Source organism: Phragmites australis, chromosome 1 (genome assembly GCF_958298935.1).
Source record: "Phragmites australis chromosome 1, lpPhrAust1.1, whole genome shotgun sequence".
In the NCBI taxonomy this organism is placed as follows: Eukaryota; Viridiplantae; Streptophyta; class Magnoliopsida; order Poales; family Poaceae; genus Phragmites; species Phragmites australis.
The window spans coordinates 1238243-1259377 of NC_084921.1; the positions used below are offsets into that span (position 1 = coordinate 1238243).

Below are 21135 nucleotides of genomic sequence, written 5' to 3' on the forward strand. Positions count from 1 at the left end.
CCTTGACAATTCATCAGCTACTCTATTGTCTCTTCCTTTTTGTAGCAGATTCTATACTGCAAACCCATGAGTTTGGTCAATCCCTTATGTTGCCAGGGAGTAGCAAGCCTTTGATCATCAAGATGCATTAAGATTTTATGATCTATATAAATGATAAACTCAGTTTGCTGCAGATAGGATCTCCAGTGGTCAACTGCAAATAGTATTGCAAGGCATTCCTTCTCATAAGTGGAGAGTCCTTGATTCCTGGGTTCAAGTGTTTTGCTGATAAATGCTACATGATGACCATTTTGTTGTAGCACTGCTCCAAGCCCTTTGTAAGATGCATCTGTTTCAATGGAAAAGGGTTGACTGAAGTCAGGCAGCACCAATACTGGGGCAGTGATAAGGGCCTGCTTTAATGCCTGAAAAGCTTCTTGAGCACATGAAGTCCACACAAAAATTTCCCCCTTCCTTAATAAGTTAGTCAAGAGTTTGCTAATGAGGCCAAAATTCTTGACAAACTTCCTGTAATACCCAGCTAAACCCAGGAAGCTTCTTAGTTCTTTGACATTAGTAGGGGTTGGCCATTGTTGCATACTCTCAATTTTGGTAGGATCTGTTGCAACCCCCTCAGCACTAATGACATGTCCCAAATAGCTCAACTTCTGCTGACCAAAGGCACATTTGGACAACTTAACCTTGAATTGCTGCTCTCTTAGGACTTCAAATACTTGCTGAATATGGTTCAAATGATCCTTCCAGTCTTTACTATATATGAGTATATCATCCATGAAAACAATTACACTCTTCCTAAGTAATGGAGCCAGTGATGCATTCATAACACTTTGAAAAGTTCCTGGAGCTCCGGTTAAACCATAAGGCATAACCTTGTATTGGTATTGGCCATTATGAGTCAAGAATGATGTCTTGTACTGATCCTCAGCTGCTATCAAAATCTGATGAAAACCAGCCCTCAAATCTAATGAAGTGAACCATCTAGCACCAGCAAGCTCATCCAATAATTCATCTATTATGGGAAGGGGGTACTTGTTTTTAACAGTAAGAGCATTAAGTCGTTGGTAGTCAACACATAATCTCCAATCTCCACCCTTCTTTTTAACTAACAAGGCAGGAGAAGCAAAGGGGCTTGAGCTTGTCTGAATCATACCATTTTGAAGTAGATCTTTGATTTGTTTCTCTATTTCATCCTTCTGAGCAGGATTGTATCTGTAGGGCCTCAATTTAAATGGTTGAGCACCAGGGAGAAGAGGGATTGTATGTTCAAAGGACCTGTTAGGTGGTAATCCAGTAGGTTCTTCAAATATATCCACAAATTTCTCTATCAATGTCTTGATTTCAGCAGGTAACTCTTCTCGGACCTCCATGCCTATCACTGAATAGAGCTGAACAATACACCATATATCATCATTCCTCTCTAGTTTCAACAAGGTATGATCATCAATTGAATGACAATGCAGTGAAGAAGCTGAAATTCCTTGCAATTTAATGTTAGTTCCCTTGTGATTGAAAGAAACCCATTTAGAAACCCAATCTATGTTCATGGGGCTATGCCTTTCCAACCAATCCATTCCAAGAATGATGTCATAGCACTGAAGAGGAAAAACCTTCAAAGAGGAGGAGAAAGGATAACCTTGAACCCACCATTCACAATCAGGAATTTCATGGGTGCAAAGGACCACACCTCCATTGGCCACCTTCACTCTCAAGGGAGTACTTAACTCATTCCAGCCCTTAATCTTGACTGCCAACGACTCACTGACAAAGCTGTTTGAGCTGCCCGAGTCAATCAACATGACAACTTCATGATTGTGTATTAACCCAAGTAGCTTCATGGTCCTTCTGGACTCAGTTCCAGAAATGGCCTGAGCTGAGATTGCCATTAAATCTTCACCAGAATCAGATTCTCCAATGGTGTTAGCTTCAAGATTTTGCTGGCTAGGGTCAGCAATAAGTTGCCATAATTCCTCAACAACATGCAGTGGAACTGTTGGAGTACATACATGCTGAGGTCTCCATTTGGCACCACATTTGAAACATAATCCTTTAGCCTTCCTATAAGATTTGAGAGCAGACAACTTCTCATCCTCCATTCTGTTTTTAGGATTTTCCATCACCTTTCTCTCTTCAATAGTATTCTGCTGAGAGGACTTTGATAAGGAGGCAGCTGAGCTTCTGTTAAGACCCCTTATGAAAATATTTCCATCATTTTTCCTCATGTCTCTCCTTGTGGATCCCAAAAGGATCTCCTCCTGTAAAAGTGCAACAGAACTAGCAGTATCCAAGTCATGAGGCCTCTGTATAAGTACTACAGCTCTAACTTCTTCCTTGAGTCCATCTATAAATCTATTTATAATCACTGCAGTGCTAAAACTAGCATCATGAGCTAACAACTGATGAATTAACTCATCAAATTTCTCTATGTACTCTACAACTGAACCCAATTGTTTGATGTGGAAGAATTGATGAATCAACTAATTGTAATGATCACGCTCAAACCTAATACACACAGCATGACAAAAATCCTTCCAATTTAGGCCAGCAACCTGAATACCTACTGATTGAAACCAGAATGCAGCAGTACCATCTAAATGCATGGTAGCTAATCTGACCCACAAAGGATCTGGGACCTCATACAGATCAAAGTAGGTCTCACATTTCCTAATCCAAATCTTAGGGTTTATGCCATCAAATCGGGGAAATTCTAGCTTAGGCAAAACAGTACCAAGGCAGCTGGCTGTAGTGAATTCAGTGTGTTTTGCAGAGTCCATCACTCCAAAATGTAAAGGAGAGGTGTTGCGAAATTGCTTAGCACCTGTGACCGGGGTGGGTATCAGGGTGGTGACGACCCCTCGACCCACATCCCAGTGAGAGTTGTCAAAGCAGTGGCCATGGGGCCCGAGCGTCGCCTCTGGTGAGGTAGCCACCTGATGAGCGGTGGCCGACGGTTCTCCTTTCTGCTGAACACCTTCCTTCACCAGGCCTTCACATAGATCCACCTTGATGCGGAGATCCTCAACCGATGCTTGCAGATCATTCACCTTGGAATCAACCTGCGGTCTCCAATCAGTAAGAGCTTCCACTGCAGAGGTGTTGCGGTCGAGAGTGGATTGGATCACCGCCAACATCTTCGCGATCTCGCTCAATTCCTTCTCCATTTCTGACGACTTCTCCTGCACTCGCGTCTGATATTGAGGCCTTCTGAGATACTCTGGAGGCTCCAGGATGAGGGAAAATAAGGCTCACGGATCCGCAAGCTTGACCCTCCTCCAAGCCAAACGAATCGGGTAACGGATTTACGGTGATCACAAAGTAATCACCACCTTCCCCTAGGATTTTACCGCTTAAGGCCGAGAGTATGAGCGGGCGCACGACAACACAGAATGTGATGGGAAGCTCGAAGAAGAAGAAGGAGGAGGTGGAGAGGGGTTCTGGTACCAATTTGTTACGACTCTATATGATAACAATATATTGTAGCTACGAGTTCTCCGGCGATGAGCCGACCGCCGCGTACAAGCAAAGCTCGCCGCTCAGTTCTATCCTTTTCTCACCTGTCTTCCTCAGCAAGAAGAAAGAGAAACTCATATACGCAACCAAACACGCGATACAAGTCACATGGGCCAAAATGTCTAATGCTCCCACTCCGGTCCAGTGATCCTCCGATTGGGCTTCAAGGTCCTGCTGGACCGCTGTCGCTTGGTCACGATTGCCCCAGGAGCACTCTGTTCTTCATCAGGCGTGCAAACGCTCTGCTCTTCAGGCGCGCCTCCTTCAGCTTCAGGCGTCTCGCTGCTGCTGTCTGGCGGAACAAAGTGTGCTGCTCTGACAGTAAGGTAATGATGAACTCAAGGAGATACAGTTTGAGGAGGAAAAGAAGCAAGAAAAACGATTGGAATCTCTTTCTGCCTTAGAAGAGAAAATAAGAGTAGTGCTCTATGTTCTAGGATTGCCTCAAGTTATCATGAGGTGAGTGTAATGTTCTGTTAAGACTGTCTAATTAATTTCAATATATATTATTGGTGAGTATACAGTTTGTTCTGATTCAACCTGAGAGTTTCACTATCGCAACATCTGTATCATAGTGTATTAGTGTTTCAAGTTAGCCGTTGTAGAAAATGTGAGTTCGTCATAGTTAAAATATAATAGAGGCTTATCTTTCGGTCGTATTCAGGTTTAAGTAAAAAAGGCATCCTCAGTTGAATAGCCAGATTAAGTGCCATTCAGAACTTCTCCATGATGAATATAAGGGGAAATGAAAGAAACTTATAGTAGCGATTGCTGTTTACGGGAATACAAGCTTTAAGCAGAAAATGCAATGTAGTTTAAAAACTTTTTTAAAGTAATTTAGATTGTGGACCAGCTAATTCAGTCTACTTCGGACACTTTCCTGTAGTTAAGCTGCTCTTTTAACAAGAATAAGCTTATATTCTCGGGATCTGCAACAGCTGCAGGGAAAAGTTCTGTTTGTTTTAGATAGGAAAAGTTGAATTGTGATTAAAATCTAAAAGTTGAAACAAACAGTTGAATTATAAAAGCTATATTGTAATTATAATTAATCCAAAAACTAAAACAAACAATTAGTTAAAAAAACTAGATTATTACAATCCAACACACAGGTTGTAACAATTCAACAATTCATCTTTTAACAGATTGTAACAATCCACAATCTAATTTTTACCATCTAAATTTTACAATACAATTTCTTACCATCCATAATCTATAAACTGTTTTTCGTAATTTTACTGAAAGCTTCCATCACAGACGAGCGATATCGGATCCGCCGCCTCTCCATTTCCTCCCCCGTCAGACTAAAACCAATACGACCCGCAGATCGCCTATCTCCGGACACCTCCTCCGCAGATCGCTGCCGCCGCCTCCTCCGCCGCCGCGGCGCGCCGAAGCCGATGGTCGCCGTTGACCCGCCACCGCGCGTGGAGGCCGCGTCGCCCGCGCTGAAGCGGAGCGGCAGCATCGACCGCATCCCGGAGGACGCGCGCCGCATCCTGCACCGCCTCGCCGGAGAGCTCTGGGGCGGCGATGTTGACCCGCGCGCTCTCTCCGTGTCCCAGCTCAAGGGCGCCATGACCAACGAGGTCTTCCGGATCACCTGGCCCGGCGGCGAGGGCGACCAGCGTAAGGTGCTCGTGCGCATCTACGGCCAGGGCGTCGAGGTCTTCTTCGACCGTGCCGACGAGATCCGCACCTTCGAGTGCATGTCCCGCCACGGCCAGGGGCCCCGCCTCCTCGGCCGCTTCGCCAACGGCCGCATCGAGGAGTTCATCAACGCCAGGGTACGTACCCATCACCATCTGCTCGAATGGTAAATTGGTAATGGTGATGGCTCATTGTCGTGCTGCTCTCGCTCTTGCTTGGTCAGACGCTCTCGGCGTCGGATCTGCGCGACCTGGAGATATCCGCGCTGATTGCCAAGAAGCTCCGGGAGTTTCACGATCTTTACATGCCTGGACCCAAGAATGTATCGTTGTGGCAGAGGCTCAGGTACACTTCTGGTTGTTTCTTTCTCCGGTTATGGCGAGAAATGTGCGTGGTTGCTGACCAGAAGCTAATTGTGCGGTTTTGTATGAATTCAGGCGGTGGCTTGAGGAGGCTCGTGGAAGGTGTTCTGCGGAGGTGGCTAGGGAATTTCGGCTGGATGAGCTAGGTGATGAGATTGTGATGCTGGAGAACGCCTTGTCGGGGGTCGATCAGATAGTAGGATTTTGCCACAATGATCTGCAGTATGGGAATATTATGATATATGAAGAGACCAGACAAGTAACCTTAATTGTAAGTTCATACAAATGAATAGACAAGTAGCTCTAATTCCTCATTTAAACATGGGTTAGCGCCTATTTGCATAGTAATGAAGTATGAATTTTTAGTGTGCCTGTAAGTAATTCTAGGAATGGGGACAGATTGATATATAAATATTTCTAGGAAATGGAACAAGTTGGTATGGTAAGTAATACTGGATATGGGGACAATATGGTAGACCATTTTTTTCTGTACCCGATTGATATCTTGTTGATCTCTTATTTCCCACAGGACTACGAATATGCGAGTTTCAACCCTGTTGCATTTGACATTGCTAATCACTTTTGCGAGATGGCTGCTGATTATCATACAGCAACACCACATGTGTTGGATTTTACTAAATATCCTGGTTAGTTTCACTGGTAACCAAATGTTTAAATTGTATCAACACCCATGTGTCCTACTCTTTTAGTTATGTTCACTGCTTTGTTTAATTCCTCTGCACAATTTCAGACATTGATGAGCAGTGCAAATTTGTTCAGACGTACCTTAGCTCTTCAGGTAATTGCAAAGAAATTTGTGAATGCCACACTCATTCTGCACAGAAAAACATAGAGATTCTGGGACGCACACACTTACACTACATTGTCCTCATTTGTTATTCTTAAGAATATTACATGCTGGTCAGGTGAACAAACGTCACATGAGCAAGTTGAAAAACTACTTGGCTTGATTGCGAAGTATACTCTTGCAAGTCACCTCTTTTGGGGCCTTTGGGGAATAATCTCGGTGGGCTCTCTAACACTAGAGACAAATGCACATTATCTGTTTGGTAATAATCTATCAAAGCTGATGGGTTTTGTTTTCTCGACTACGTCCCCAGGGGCACGTGAACAAAAATATCGACTTCGAGTACAAGGAGTATGCAAGGCAACGCTTCGATCAGTACTGGCAGACAAAGCCTAGGATACTGGGACCCAACTGATTAATCATGTATTCTTTTTTCTCTAGTTGTACAGGTTCTTGGCTAGCTGTGGTTAGTATTGTGAATTATGTTTGTCAGTAGTGGCTAGTAGCTGCCAAAGATCTTTCAGCTCGTTGTGAGCATCTTCTTGAATGTGAGGATTGGTGATGTGTAATTATGTGTACCCAGTAGTCATTTTACACGGCCTTTTCTTTCCTTATCACCTGATGCATGTCTCCTACATTCTGTTCGGATACGGGACGTTGCCGCCATCTATAATCTGATGTTCATGCAGACTCTTGCGCTTACGCATGACGTCCTGAAGCCAAAATTGATCATGGAGAGGATGGATTTTTCAAGCACTATTTTTTTAAAATAATCAAGCACTAGTTCAGTTAATTGTTCTACCCAATTTTTTTCCGTCACGTATTATGTGATCCAGTCGAAGCAGCCACCGAGGCACCGATGCTGATCTCGTGGGGAAGCGGTGGTCTACCGATGCTGACCGCTTTTTGCCGTGGGCCGTGCAAGCTTGCCATTTCTGACGTGAAATACGCTCAGATGGGCCCAACTACCACACAGCGGCCCAAGGATTTTTTAATTTTTTAAATAAAAATGCAAATAAATGCTTATATTAAAAGGGGTAATTGAGTTCTTGCCCCTACTTTGGAATACCACTGTAAATTTACCCTTCTTTTTCAACTTTATAATTTTATCCTTTTTTTATAACAAAATTACTGTTTGCCTCTGGTTTAAGGTTCCGTTAGGTAAAACCGGATTAAATAAATTAAAAAATAAGAAAATGAAAAAAAATGGAAGAAAGACCAAACTATCTCCCTTACGGCATTACACATTCACCATGTGTGACTCACCCGTGAGTCCTCTGCTCACACGTGACTCACCCCGTGACTCTCTTTTGGTGGCGACTGGGCGCAAGCGAGGGGCGGTGCGGCCTGGGTGGCGCGATCTAGTGCGGAGGGGGCCGCAGGTGAGGGGTGGCGCATCCTGGGGCAAGCAGGAGGCGGCGTGACCTGCGGTAGCATGGAGGTTCCTCCAAAATGCATGTGCGACCTACTGGTTGTGTTGGGGCCTATGGCACGAGGGTATGTATGCAGCAAGCCCTACTCCATGAATACAACTTCCAAGAGATCCGTTGGAAGTATCTGGATGAAAAGCATCTATCCTTTTCACTGACCGAGTAGATGATTTCTTGCCCCTAGCAATCTATCTTCCCATAAGGCATGCTTCATTTAGCGATATGATACTATATGCCATTGTAATTTATCATAGATTATGTAAAAATAGGGTATGAGTTAGTGCATATTGCCTTATGTACCATAGCCATAGGTAAGTGACGAATGCTTACGATGAGCCCTATATGGGATGTACTTTACTTTTTATAAATGAAATAGTTGGGATTTACCATTTCACCCATATGTTTTTTCCAAGCAAAATGCTCTTATAGGATTTCCTGCCTTCTATGCAAACGCAACAATAACTCTTTGCTAAACTTTTGCAGAACGAGATGACCACACAAAGCAACAGTTTTCATAGGGAATCTTTGTCAATTATCAATAACATAACTTTTTCAACTTTCGCAGCGAATCCCTGCTCATTTGTCCTTGCACACAGTTTTTCTGTTCTTCAACTCCGAGCCATGCCCATACACTCAGTTTATGCACCAGCCCCTAGTGACTATAAATAACTCCACCCTAAATCATGGATAGACAATTCCTTTCTCAATCTCTCAACTGCAATGGCTCAGCTCCGCCAAGCCCACCCAAAAAGTATTAGGGAACTTCCATCCCCCAAGGGGTCGAATAGCTAATGTGCTTATGTGACGACCCGTATAGGCTTCACGAGTCCTAAGACATCTCCTACACCTACGACAGACGTTTCTTTAAGTGTGCCAACTACCAATACGACTCACCTCGACATGGACCATATGAATACCCACCGGTATAATGATATAGATCACTTTGGTGCCACTTTCCATACATTTTTTTTACTTTATTAATAATCTTCCCTCTTCTTTCATTTTCCCAGTCTCCTCTACATATCTGTAACTTCATGGAATGGCAAGGTATGGAACAAAATGAGCGCCAGAAGTATTGGGTCAAAATGAACATATGGTGGAGGAGGTAAGCTTACGAATACCGGGAGTACGAATAACAACAGAAGGAACTACGCCTCAAGCAACAAGAGCAGGAGCACATAAGGAAGGCAACACAGGACCGTGCCACGGCTGAAGCACGTGAGGTAGAGAGGGAAATGAAGCAAGAGAGGGTCTGTCGTGCCAATGCGGCAGGCCCTGATGCCTGGCGAAAGGGCAAATGTCCTAAGTGCACTCAGTAGAGCATCTATTATAACTCAGTCTATTTTTATTCACCAAGGCATGTTAGGTTTAGCATCGGTATACTATTAGGTTAGTATTTAGGCGTATCGTATATGCCAACGTTTGTTTTGTCATCTCTATATGATTAGAGTCCATTCACGGTATGACAAAAACCGCTACGTCCTATGTAATATTTATCATCTATGTTCTATTATCGGACAAGTGATTCTATGATTTTTTCCTATCTTTCTATTCCGTATAAGAAATAAGTTGAATCGTAAAATAAAAAAACGACATAATATTTCACGCCAAATATCTTTTCTGACGATAGAAATAAAATTTTCGCTGAATAGTTTTTGCATGCATACAATAAAATTTAAATACATTTCCTGATTTTTCGTACCACAAATAAGTTAATTCGTAGAATACAAAATCAAAATAATTTATTTGTGCTAAAAATATTTTCTACCATGCAAATCATATTTTCACATGGTCGTGACTCGAAAGAATGTTTTCGTGTGCTCAGGATACGGAAAAAAATTTGTGCGATGAAGACGCAAAACTCTATTGAAAATATGTTTTCACGCAATCAGAACTCGAAAAAGATTTTTTCGAGCCCTCTAGATGCGAAAACTCCTTTTTGGTTCTAAGATACGAAAACCCCTTTCTCAGGGGATCAGGGCGCAGATATTTATTATTTTTATAATTTTCATTATTTACATAATATTTTTAAATTTACATATAAAATAATATTATTAAAAAAATCCGCGTCCAGAAGCGGCAGCCCCTCCGGCATCTTTCCCCGCCAAATAGGCAACCGCCCTTCGTGCTGTGATAACGATTCGGGAGAGTACGGTTTTGAATAATTTTTCCTTTTTTTTTTCCCTCCCTTCTCCCGCTCTTGCTCTCTGGTTTGAAGCATCGATGAACGACGATAGTGATTATGCATGTACATGATTATCTGAGGGTTAAGACATCAGAGCCTGAGATAGCGCGCTTATGCATGTACATGATTATCTGAGAGAAAACTCACAGGCCCACGTTTCCATTATGCATCTTTGTTTGTATTTAACTTCTCCTTATCCATATTTACAGAAAACCATTTCGCTAGAGAAACAAAGCAAAAAAAAAATACAGGTAGGTGATCGCAAGCTATCCAGGTTAGCATCACGGGGCACCGTGTATCAGCCAGCCTTCAACTCTCATCGTTCTGCCACAAACCGACGGCGGCATGGTCACTTGCCATGGTAAGGCCAATGCCGATCGAACCCCTCAAAAATCGAGGTCCGGCACGACCTGGCCGCCCTCCACCTCGGCGTCCGTCAGCGTCAGCGCCCTCTGCAGCTTCCGGCTGATGAACACCTCCACCTCCGCCGCGTAGGTGGCCATCACCGGCCGGTGGTCCGACAGCGTCAGCTCCGACCTCCGGTAGCTCAGCAGCCTCACGCCTTTCCCGAACGACAGGATCCTGTCGCACCTGGAAAGACATGCCAATTCCCCCACTCGGAATTCAGGTTGTTTGTTGGCACGTTGGGTTTCATGAACCAACCAGTCGCGCAAAAGTTTAAGCTATTAGATTAGATAGGCGTGGAGAGAACACGTACCACGCCGGAGTTCTTCGGCCGCCTTTCTGGTCATCGCCGATGTACTTCCCAGAGTTGAGCTCGTACTTGTAGGTAGGGGCGAACTCGATGATGCCTTCGGTCCACCCGTCGAACGCCCGGCCCTTTTTCAGCTCGCGCTTCAGCTTCAGATATGCCACATGAAGAATAGTCGAGTTACTGTAACTGAATGTTAACGAAATTCTCAATTTGTTATTAAAAAAATCATAATCCTTTTATACCATCAATTTATTTTTTTCATTTTTTAAGTGTTATTATTACCGTCATGACGGAGGTGACAGCGATGGCTATGGCATGTAATAAAAGAAAAAAATTAAGACAAATCGAGAATTTAACATTTAGTGGCGCACATGGGAATTATCCCTATATATTGACATGAAAATTCTTCAGTATTCACTTACCTGATCCTTCTCAGCTAGCTGAGACCAATCCATTGCTGAGATGAGCTCATGTGCTTTCTCGTACGACACGTCGAGACGGTAATTCAGATCACCGAGCCAGAAAATTCTCCTTCAGAAATCACCAAGAAAAAGCAGCGGCACAAAAGTCAGATTCCTGAATCCTGATGGATCTAATGCAATGCACTTCAGGTGCACTCACTCATGGTCATAGATGTCTCTGGGAAGCTGCAGGTCACCAGGGGCGGCGAAACGCGTCCGCCGGTGGATCTCCTGCACGTCGGCGTTCCGTTTTTGGACGTCGCCGGGCTTCTCGCCGGCGGCGAGGTGGGTACACACGAAGCAGAACATCGTCTGATAGATCGACATGCTCACTGACACTGCTCCCTGCACACGTCCAAGTATTGCAAAGTTAACTCGACTGCTCTTCCTGAAACGGCGAAACTTTGCAACATTGCAGAGAAGAAATTGATCACTGAAACCTGCAGCCAGATACCAACCTTGTTGCCGATGTAGCCCATGGCGCCGACGCCGACGGTGGAGACCTTGAGATTCTGGACGCACTTCCTGAGGCCCCTCCTCACCCAGATCGTCAGGAAGATGCCCACCATCTGCTTGCTCGCGATCCTCACCAATGGAGACCGGCTCTTCTTGCGCAACGCGCCGTCGAGGTCGAGATCGAGGTCGGGGATCATGGCCAGGTCGTCCATCGGCACGTCGGCGATCCTAGACGTAGACAACCCCCTGAACGACTTGTAGGCGCTGAACGACCTCGACGCCTTGAACGACGCCGACGACAGCGACGATGCGGTGTTCAGGGTGCGCGTGGCCAGCAAGTCCAGCGGCTGCTCCGGCCAGACCAGCCCGACCCTGTCCGCCCTGCTCAGCGTCCTCAGAAGCGTCCGTTGCTGAGCACCCCATTGCTGCTGCTGATCGAGCTCGTCGTGATCGTGTTCTGAACCGTCCATGACGCTGAAATGATTGAGTCTGCTCAGCTTCCTCGGGGTGGCGGCGACGTAATGCTCGGGCCGCACCGGGAAGGGCGCGTCGTCGTCGGTGTCAGTCTCCGTGTCTGTGCCGGGAAGGAGCTCGTCTGCGGCGTCCGCGGCGTCGCCTGAAGGGTCGAACCGCGACGGCGAGGGCGGGTGGCTGTAGCATTTGTACTTGGGCTTCGACGGTTGGGTCCGCCTCAGCGCGCCGCGGATCAGGGACTCCCACGCCAGCGCCGGCCGGCCGTCCTCCGCGCCGAACACGTTGCCAGCGTTCAGCGGCACCACTTCTTGGAACCTGCATCGACGCAAAACCAAGCGTCAGTGGAAGAACTTCATCTTACTAATAGTATGGCATTTTTGGTGCTCTAGTAGCTTACCCGAGCACGTAGATGTCGGCGGGCTCACCCTCTCCGCGGGTGCCAAGCCACTCGGCGATGTCGAGGTCGTCCGGCGGGGCCTTGCCGCCGGCGTTCCAGGTGCCGGCGCAGATCCTGCAAGCGCCGGACAGGATTAGTCGAGCCAGTAAACAATCGAGAAAAGCGTGCACATTTCTGACAGTCTGAAACTGAACTCGCACTGACGAATTACACAACACACCTCAGTTCTTTGGTGTTGATGTACTGCGCGCGCAGCGTCTCCGAGTTCCGCCTCCGCAGCTTGTACGGCGCGCTCTCTAGGCTCTCATCTGAAGGGGCATGACGCCGCCGATTCGGCGCAGCGGTACAAGCAAATGTAAGTAAATCGACAGACGCAATGGTGATCAGCGGGAATTCCACACTTGAAACAAAATACTCCCTCGGTTTCTTTTTATATGTTGTATTAGGATTTTGATAGATCTAACTTTTTAAGTTTTGACTAATAATTAGTTAAAATATATGCATATTTAGTGTACAAAGTTATATCAATAGATTTGTATTTCATAGATCTTTTAATACGATATTGATTTTGTAGTAATTGGTAATATATTGTTAGAGAAATTTATAGTCCAAGTATACTTTTAAAGACTTTTTTTATATTTATTTTGTAGCAATTGATAATATATTCTTAGAGAAATTTATAGTCAAAGTATACTTTTAAACACTTTTTTATATTGATTTTGTAGCAATTGATAATATATTCTTAGAGAAATTTATAGTCCAAGTATACTTTTAAAGACTATTTTAAATCCTAATACACCCTATAAAAATAAACAGATTGAGTAATGAGTAGAATCCTACATTTTTGCCTGGCTCTACTTCTACATGAGTAGTTTTTTTTCTTTGTCTAAAACATACTAGAAAAACATGATTTATACATTTGTCGTTGGGGAAAAACTTTAATTTTGTATCTTTTTAAACATAAAACTGTAAATATTATGATTCTCATACTTGGAGCAGAACCATAAAGTTGCTATCAAGAGTTGTATATGTCACCAATAGGTAATAGTACATACAATCTCCTTAATAAATTAAACTAGTAAGATGGTTCACATTAATAGCGTGGCTAGTCTCGTTTCAGTATTTTACCATGATAATCTTTGACTAAAAATTAGGCTCTTTAGTTTTTTACAAGGTTAGGGTCATTTAGTTACAAAACACATAAAGTTAGAATAAGAAATAAAAATTATATTAGTCGAAAATAAAATTATTTATACTCCAAACTTGTACCAAATTGTATACATGTATTGGTTCCATTCATATATGTTTTCATCAACTGTTAAAATCGTATGTCAAGTTTAAATAGTTCAATCAAAATCAGAATAGGTTTGCTTTGCCTGCTTGATATAACGACCTTGAACTACACAATACTTCTTAATATATTATCTTAGTAAGATTTTAAAAAACATTATTTTTTATTATGAATTTTAGCTATGATTAATTATATTTTACATGTATTCTTTATTTAGGTATTTGATTTTTTATAAGATTATATTTCATATGAATCCTTATTTTTCTATTCTAACCCTAATTGAAATTATTATTTATTTTATTTTATTTGGAATATTTATTTAGATATTTTGCTTCCCAAAATGTATGGAAAATGAACTGCTAATTTTCTATAATTTTTAATTACAAATTTAGGTATTTATTAATCGTATTTGATATGGACTCTTTGGTTTCTGAATTTAGCTATTTATTGATCATATTTGATATGTGTTCTTTGATTTAATCTAGACCATTAGATGTTCATAATAATGAGTGATCTATATTTTTTCTTATGATTATCATGTTAATTTTGTGACATTGAGAGTGAACATGGTGACTCATTTTTTTCCTCAAATAATAATATATAATAGAAGATATAATACTATTTATAAAATTAATGTAGGCCTACATGCAATAGACTATAAAAATAATGGATTAAATGATTAGATTATCTAGTAATTGGTAGTTTAACTTTTATCATTCATGATTATTCTCCTCCTAAGGTAGATAAAAATTTGATATGCATAACCTTATAGCTGCAATGAATTGACCTAAACTGGCAATTGTCGTGAAGCCATTTGTGTGATTGGAGACAAGATTCAAGATTGACGGGTGGAGCCATGATGCGACGCACCAAACGCACTAATGTCAGTTTCAGGACCAGTTCATCTTTTTCAAAAAAAAGGGCTGAATAGTCCAAAGCTGCACTTTATCTTCCGTAATACGACCACCGGGGAACTGGGAACTGGGAACGCGCTTTCAGCAGCAATTCAACACGTAAACCGATTAACGTAAATTAACCTTACCGGTGATCTGAGCGCCGTCGTCAACCGGCCGGCGAGCGTCGCCGTCGTTACAGCCGCAGTTCTCTGCAAATGATGGAAACAAGAAAGGAGAGAAAAATGTGATCTTTGAGCACGGAAGCTCCCGGTCGTCTATTGCTCTGTTCCAAACCAAAATCTCGTCGGAGAGGAGAAAGTTTTGACCAACCTTGGTCGTCAATGTCGCTGCCGTCGTCGTCCTCGTCTGCGGCGAACTCCGAGTCCTTGCTCCTGAGGTTGAGCCATTTCTTCAGCACGACCTTCGGCCAGAACACCTGCACCCACGCATCAAAGTTCAAAGCAACCAGCCTATCAGAACACCTGCCCACGCATCAAAAGCACAGTACTGAGCAACAAAGAAAGCTTGTCCTACCTCTCCTCGCCTCCTCTGCTTCTGCACCAACATCTCAACTTGCTCTCCTGGTTGCTTCTTGTGCCTCAAACACGCAAAATTTCAGAAGAAAATCTCTCTGATTTTGCCCCTCTCTCTCTCTCTATCTCTAAATTCCTTCCCTTTCTCTTCTCCTAATCCGTTGCTCCCTCTTCTGCTCGCCTTCCTTTCTTTGGTAGCTTCTCTTCGCCGCCAACGGAGAGACGCACCATTTGCTGGTTATTGTCCTGTCCAAGTGTACCCGATTCTAGCTCACGGGTGTCCGTACGAGTGCAAGAGCTAGCCTTGGGTTAGCTTACCCGTTCCAGCCTCTTCTGCTTTCCTCCTGCTTTCTTGCCTCCTCTTTCTTCTCTGTACTCTCTCTCCAATGGCTCGAGCCACCTGTGAACTAACCCACACGGCTGGAAACGAGTCTAGCTAGGCTCGGCTTGTGAAAGCTCGATGAAATGCATGCTTAACTCAGCTCGATTTACAAATCGAGCTAAAATGTTAGCTCAGCTCGGCTTGTTCAGTTGTTGGCTCGTGAGGCTGCCAGACCATCACTCCTAACAATCTCATCTCAATTTACTCTGCTCACATGCATAGTACTGCATGAGTAAATTTTATTTCCAGAAAAAAAGAAAAACATATACTCCAGCAAGCACCATAAGACATCAATGTTGATGGAGATATGAGAGCTCTCACAGGCTGTACAAGTTGGCATGGATATATTGATATATATACACAAATATGCTTCTCATCTCATGCTCACCAAAAGTAAAAAGTAAAAAATAAATAAAGGCATGTAGCAAATGACAGATTTTTACGACAGTAGCAGAGTAGGATCCAGCAAACACATGGAAATTTGCATTGCAAATCAACATCACTCATGTTAACCAATCAATGTATTTTACCACCTTGTATCTGAATTTTCAGTTCTTGACGCAGAACAGACTAGGCTATACTGTGATTTCTTGGACTCTTAGCTTAATTGTATTGTATTCTCTCCAATTCAATCAAAATTCTTGGATTTTTGGTTCATTTGATTACAATCTGCCCGCTACACATAGACACATGGATTTAAATCCACACCAGAGCATAAAAAATTGCATCTAACTACACCAGGTATATAGATTCAAATCAAATATATACCATATTACACCTCTGCAAGCAAACTGAGACAGGGAAGAAAGAGGAATGCAATACCTTGGCAGGTCAGTGTCAGGTTCCTCGGTGGCGTGAGGAGTTCAACAGTGGAGGGGGAGAGGTTAGGCGGTGCCAGGATCCGAGCGGGGCTGCAGGAGCGCTGGAGCGGGCGGGTGCCAGCCACAAATCCACTGGACCAACAAGAGGAGTGGTGTTGCGGTGGCGTCGTGGTGGAATGGGGAACAAGCAAGAGGGGAGCTGGGGAGGAAGAAGGGGAGGGGACAGGGAGGAGCGACGGTTGCAGCGTCCAAACGAGATCGACTGTCGATGGCTGGTGGGGAGAGGAATGAGGCAACTCACAGTCTCACGAAAGACCTAGGTCTACGGACTATTACTGGACTATTGGGCTAGGCTGAGGTCTATGGGCTCAGTTTGGCTCATGAGCTAGCTCTATCTCGACTCGATTCGTTATCCAAACGAGCTAGCAATGTGGCTCAAGCTCAGCTTGCTTGGACAACGAATCGAACCGAGCTGAGCCAAGCTAGCTCATGAGCCGTGAGTTTTTTTTTTCAACCGTAGTGGTACGGGAGTGCACTCTCTCTTTATATATATGGTCATCGAGCGAGAAAGTAGTTTCTAGTAACTTTTATCTCGCTGCCTACTTCATTTGAGCATAAACCAAACAAGTTCAAAACCTAACAAAAATTGTGGAACCAGCATCTATTAGCTTCATTTTGAGATAAATCTACTTATATCACTTCATATAATCAATGTAACTAATCATGAAGATACTGTTGGCCAAACACAAAATACGTATCTAGCTAGGACGATGTCACTTGTGTTTTGGGACGTCCCAAGAGTTGCAGTAGTGCGACATTTGGATCCATACATTTTTAAGATAGTCATCATGATCAAATGTTCCTTAAAAAATTAACCACAGCTTTGTCGTCAGTAATGACATGTCGTTATTCTATTCATGTGATGGGTAGATCGCCGAATTATGTGCAGGAGACACTGTAAACGACGCAGCTGATTGAGCTGGACTTAACAATGATGAAGTGACGACATTTTTTATACCATATATGTTGACACCTGTTGTCCTTGGGATTTACTATATACTCCGTTGGTAACAACCTCAATCTATGACTCATTATGGAGAGAATCAAGTTATTAGGGCCTCTACTATATTTTATGTTAAGATTCTAGGTATGTTGGTCGCACTTGTCGCCAAAATAGTCACTCTACCTGCCAGCATTCCATGTTCATGCATGGAGCCACCGTTCAATCTGCAGGGCTGCAACCCAGTTCGATATTTCTTTTTCTTGCGCGCTTCAATTATTGAAACTGATAAACCTATTTTGAACAAACTATTTTTTCCTGAATTTTACTGTAATTAATTAATCTATGTGGAATTCTCGTGCTGTAAATATGCCCATGAAAGGTTTGCACCAATTTGATTTATTGTTTCCCACAAATATTCTATGGTATTTTGTAAATCCCTGCATTTCAAACACTAATAAATTACGGTCTCATACAATCAATATTCTTATATAACTAGAAAATAACACGTCGTTGGTGTGACTTATGACCTGTCACTGAGGATGACATTTGTACATGATAGGTATAGCTTTTGCAAGGAAAAAACTGAATGCAAATACAAGTTGACCTAAGTCCATGCAAGTAAAACATTTTTATTTTTGACCATTGATATATAAAAGTATTTAACCATATGAAATTGTTGAATTTATCATGAAAAAGTTATTCTGTATTATATAATTTTTGTGACCTTGACATACAACTATAGATGATTAAATTCTTCTCATCAAGTTTAACGTTCCAAACAACTTATATTAGTAATCAAAGGTTGTATGGCCCTTAAAAATTAATTTGTTCCATCTAAGGACTAAGATAGAGCAACTTCTAAAATGACGCAAGCTTGCTGCTCACTTTACAATTGCTAAACTCCATTACTCCAATGCACTTATATCACATTTCAAATAGAAGCTCAAACTCATACTAATTATAAGCCATAGCAGCACCAATAATACTAATAGAGTCATAACACCTAAAATTATGTGCATTTTAGATAAGAACTTACCGGTGTTGAGAATTACTTAAGAATAACATATAATAGAAGGGGAACAAACGTCACGTAGCCATAGAATAAGCCATGAATTTTTCAATTGTACTATGATGTTGCAGATCCGGCACAAAGCAAATACAGTATTCAGGAGAGAAACAGAATGACGAAAGTATCACTCCATGCACCATGCACAATGCACTCAACTGGCGATTTTCAAGTTTAGGTGCAATACATAATAGATAAGGAAATACTATAGCCCTCCATTTTCAATGGAATTAATCAAGTATCGACTGGAGGTGGCATACCTATTCTATACAGCAATAATGTTTCCTGTGACCAAGGAAGGCAGTCCTTTTTTTCTTGCTTCTTACATCTTACTACCACATGATTATTTAGAAATTCTACCTCAAATTAAGCCTGCTTTTTTCGCTTGGGAATCAAGGTACCCAACTCTACTACCATATCAGCATCAAATTTACATATATAGCAAGCAGAGGGCAAAGAGATACCCTAAACTCCTTTTAGTGGATTATCCTGAGCCAATTATTTTCATACCAAAAGTTTGAGCTCTGAAGAACAAGATGTTCTGTTTGTGCTGCATGTGTGAAGGTGCTAGCTGAATGGGCAAATAGATTAATTAACTCTAGGTTGTGTGCATGTGCACCCTATTTGAGAGGTTCTCCCGAAGTCACAAACTATTTAAAATATGGCAAAATTAGATTGATATTATCACAAAAATGTCTATATTGAAAAATATTATCGGTTATGAGAATGACATATGGATACAAGACTCACATGTCATCCTCACGGATAATATTTTCTAACTTTTATAATTTTTAAGATGTTATTCAACAAATTACCTCAAAATATAGAGGATTTTAAGTCAATACTCCATATCCATTTCAAATCACAGTCTATGGATATACTATCTAAACCGATGGAACGCTTATCGCGAGTAAGAAAAATGTCAATCACCTGGCTAACTGTTCCCCGAAATCGCTATCAGACAGCGACGCTGAATAGTTTAACCACGAGGGGAAAGTGCAATGCTTTGCTAGCCGGCCAAAACAATTCTAGAGCTTACTGCTGTTTGACGTCTGACGCGGCAACACATCAGCATAACACCAGATGGCCATGGTTTCTGTGTCCTACTGGACCTTGCTAAGGCCCTGTTTATTTGGACTTATTAGCTTTTGCTTGTTAGAAATAAACAATCAGCTTCTGGAAATGGTTTTTGAGAAGCAAATATTGTTTTTACTATTAGATTAGAAGCAAGAAGCTAGTCTAAAAGAGGTTTTATGATTTCTGAAGAATCATGTTCTAAGATATATTATGTATTTCATTCACATAAAAAATAAATCTAAAAACAGTTTTTACATAAGCAACTTTTAAAAAGTCACAGCCCAAACAAACAAGCATAAGAGTGACGTGTGCCTTTAGGAACATCATTGGCCCAATGGGCTTACAAGCGGCACGCGGGTCTTGAAACGGCTATTTAATGGGCTTTTCCTCGCCGCATCGGCCCACTACGCCTTCCCCTCGCCTGCACAATCCACGGCGCCGCCTGGCGCCTGCGTCGGTCGGTCGGAAGCGGAATCGCGCGGGAAAAATCCCCAGATATCCCGCCATTTCGCAACAATCCATCACACCGACGCACCCAACGGCGGATCACTCCACCCCAAGCCCAAGAACATCCACGAACCCTAGCCATGGCTACTGCCGCCGCCGACGAACCCACCGAGGCAATGGAGCAGGTCGGAGAGGACCGGGAGGAGGGCGACTCGGAGGTGGAGGCGGAGGATGAGGCGGGGGCGGGGGCTGTGGCGTCGCTGCAGCCGGCGCTGCCGATGGGGAGAGTGAAGCGGATCATCCGGGTGGACCGGGACATCAAGAAGGTGACGAACGAGGCGGCGCTACTCATCGCCGCCGCCACCGAGCTCTTCCTCGGCGGCCTCGCCGCAGGGGCCCACACGGCTGCCGCTCGGCGCGGCCGGCGCGCGGTGCGCGCTGCGCACGTCCGGGCCGCCGCCCGCGCGCACCGCCCCACGGCAGACTTCCTCCTCGACTGCCTCCCCGCCGACGAGGATGCGCCGCGCGCCCGCGCGCCCGCGGGATCCGGCGGCAGTGGCAGCGGAGTCTCGAAGCCGCTGCCGCGTGGGACCCGCCGCATCGACGCCTTCTTCCAGAAGGTTACTTAGAGGTGTCTCTCTGTGTGCACTTACAAATTGGTGCTCTGAATGTTTACTTCAAAACGCGATGCGTGATGTGATGAAACCATGAACTTTTGCAGTCAAAGTACGCATTTTTCTTCATCCGACTCGTTGCTCATTTGTTGCAATGATCTATTGTGAGCTCATACCTTAATTGAACTGCTTCCGCTATGCAAATTTGATAGGAGTTCTTTTCTTCCCTTGTTAGGTTGCACCTGAATTTTTGGGGGCTGTTTGAAACACATAATTTCAACAGAAACTTAGCCGGGTAGGATATGTTGCTACTAGCAAAGTCTTATCATGTAAAATTTGTGAGATTTTTATATACCATAATTCTTTGGTGGTTCACTAGGATGCTGCTCCTTGTTAGTGACTTGCTAAGGGCATCTCCTGTAACGTACTCAACTTGCTAAGGGCCCCCTTGATGATGAGCGAGCAGTTTTTCTCTCTCCTCTCCTTCCTCCATGTAAGCAAAATGTTGATGTGGAACGACTATAGCTAGCTGACATGGCATTGATTGAGATGATCTAACCAGA

The 21135-nt window shown here is 43.3% G+C and overlaps 3 protein-coding genes across 3 annotated transcripts; 2 read left to right on the top strand and 1 right to left on the bottom strand.

The window, feature by feature from the left end:
- Positions 1–4771: 4771 nt before the first annotated feature.
- LOC133908634 (probable choline kinase 2) lies at positions 4772–6938 on the top strand. Its single transcript, XM_062350786.1, has 7 exons — positions 4772–5291; positions 5378–5499; positions 5592–5787; positions 6046–6163; positions 6268–6315; positions 6443–6543; positions 6638–6938. Exons 1-7 carry the CDS (start codon positions 4905–4907, stop codon positions 6737–6739), a joined length of 1074 nt encoding a protein of 357 aa, XP_062206770.1. The 5' UTR covers positions 4772–4904; the 3' UTR covers positions 6740–6938.
- A 3066-nt stretch (positions 6939–10004) lies between these two features.
- LOC133886744 (type IV inositol polyphosphate 5-phosphatase 3-like) lies at positions 10005–15628 on the bottom strand. The gene is made up of 10 exons (XM_062326556.1): positions 15164–15628; positions 14960–15065; positions 14776–14838; positions 12663–12750; positions 12443–12556; positions 11574–12360; positions 11276–11460; positions 11077–11185; positions 10658–10800; positions 10005–10530 (listed from the first exon to the last, which is right to left on the bottom strand). Exons 1-10 carry the CDS (start codon positions 15194–15196, stop codon positions 10326–10328), a joined length of 1833 nt encoding a protein of 610 aa, XP_062182540.1. The 5' UTR covers positions 15197–15628; the 3' UTR covers positions 10005–10325.
- Positions 15629–19940: 4312 nt separating this feature from the next.
- Positions 19941–20795, top strand: LOC133886752 (NCT transcriptional regulatory complex subunit A-like). Its single transcript, XM_062326568.1, has one exon. The coding sequence runs from the start codon at positions 20099–20101 to the stop codon at positions 20585–20587; it is 489 nt and encodes a 162-aa protein (XP_062182552.1). The 5' UTR covers positions 19941–20098; the 3' UTR covers positions 20588–20795.
- Positions 20796–21135: the final 340 nt, after the last annotated feature.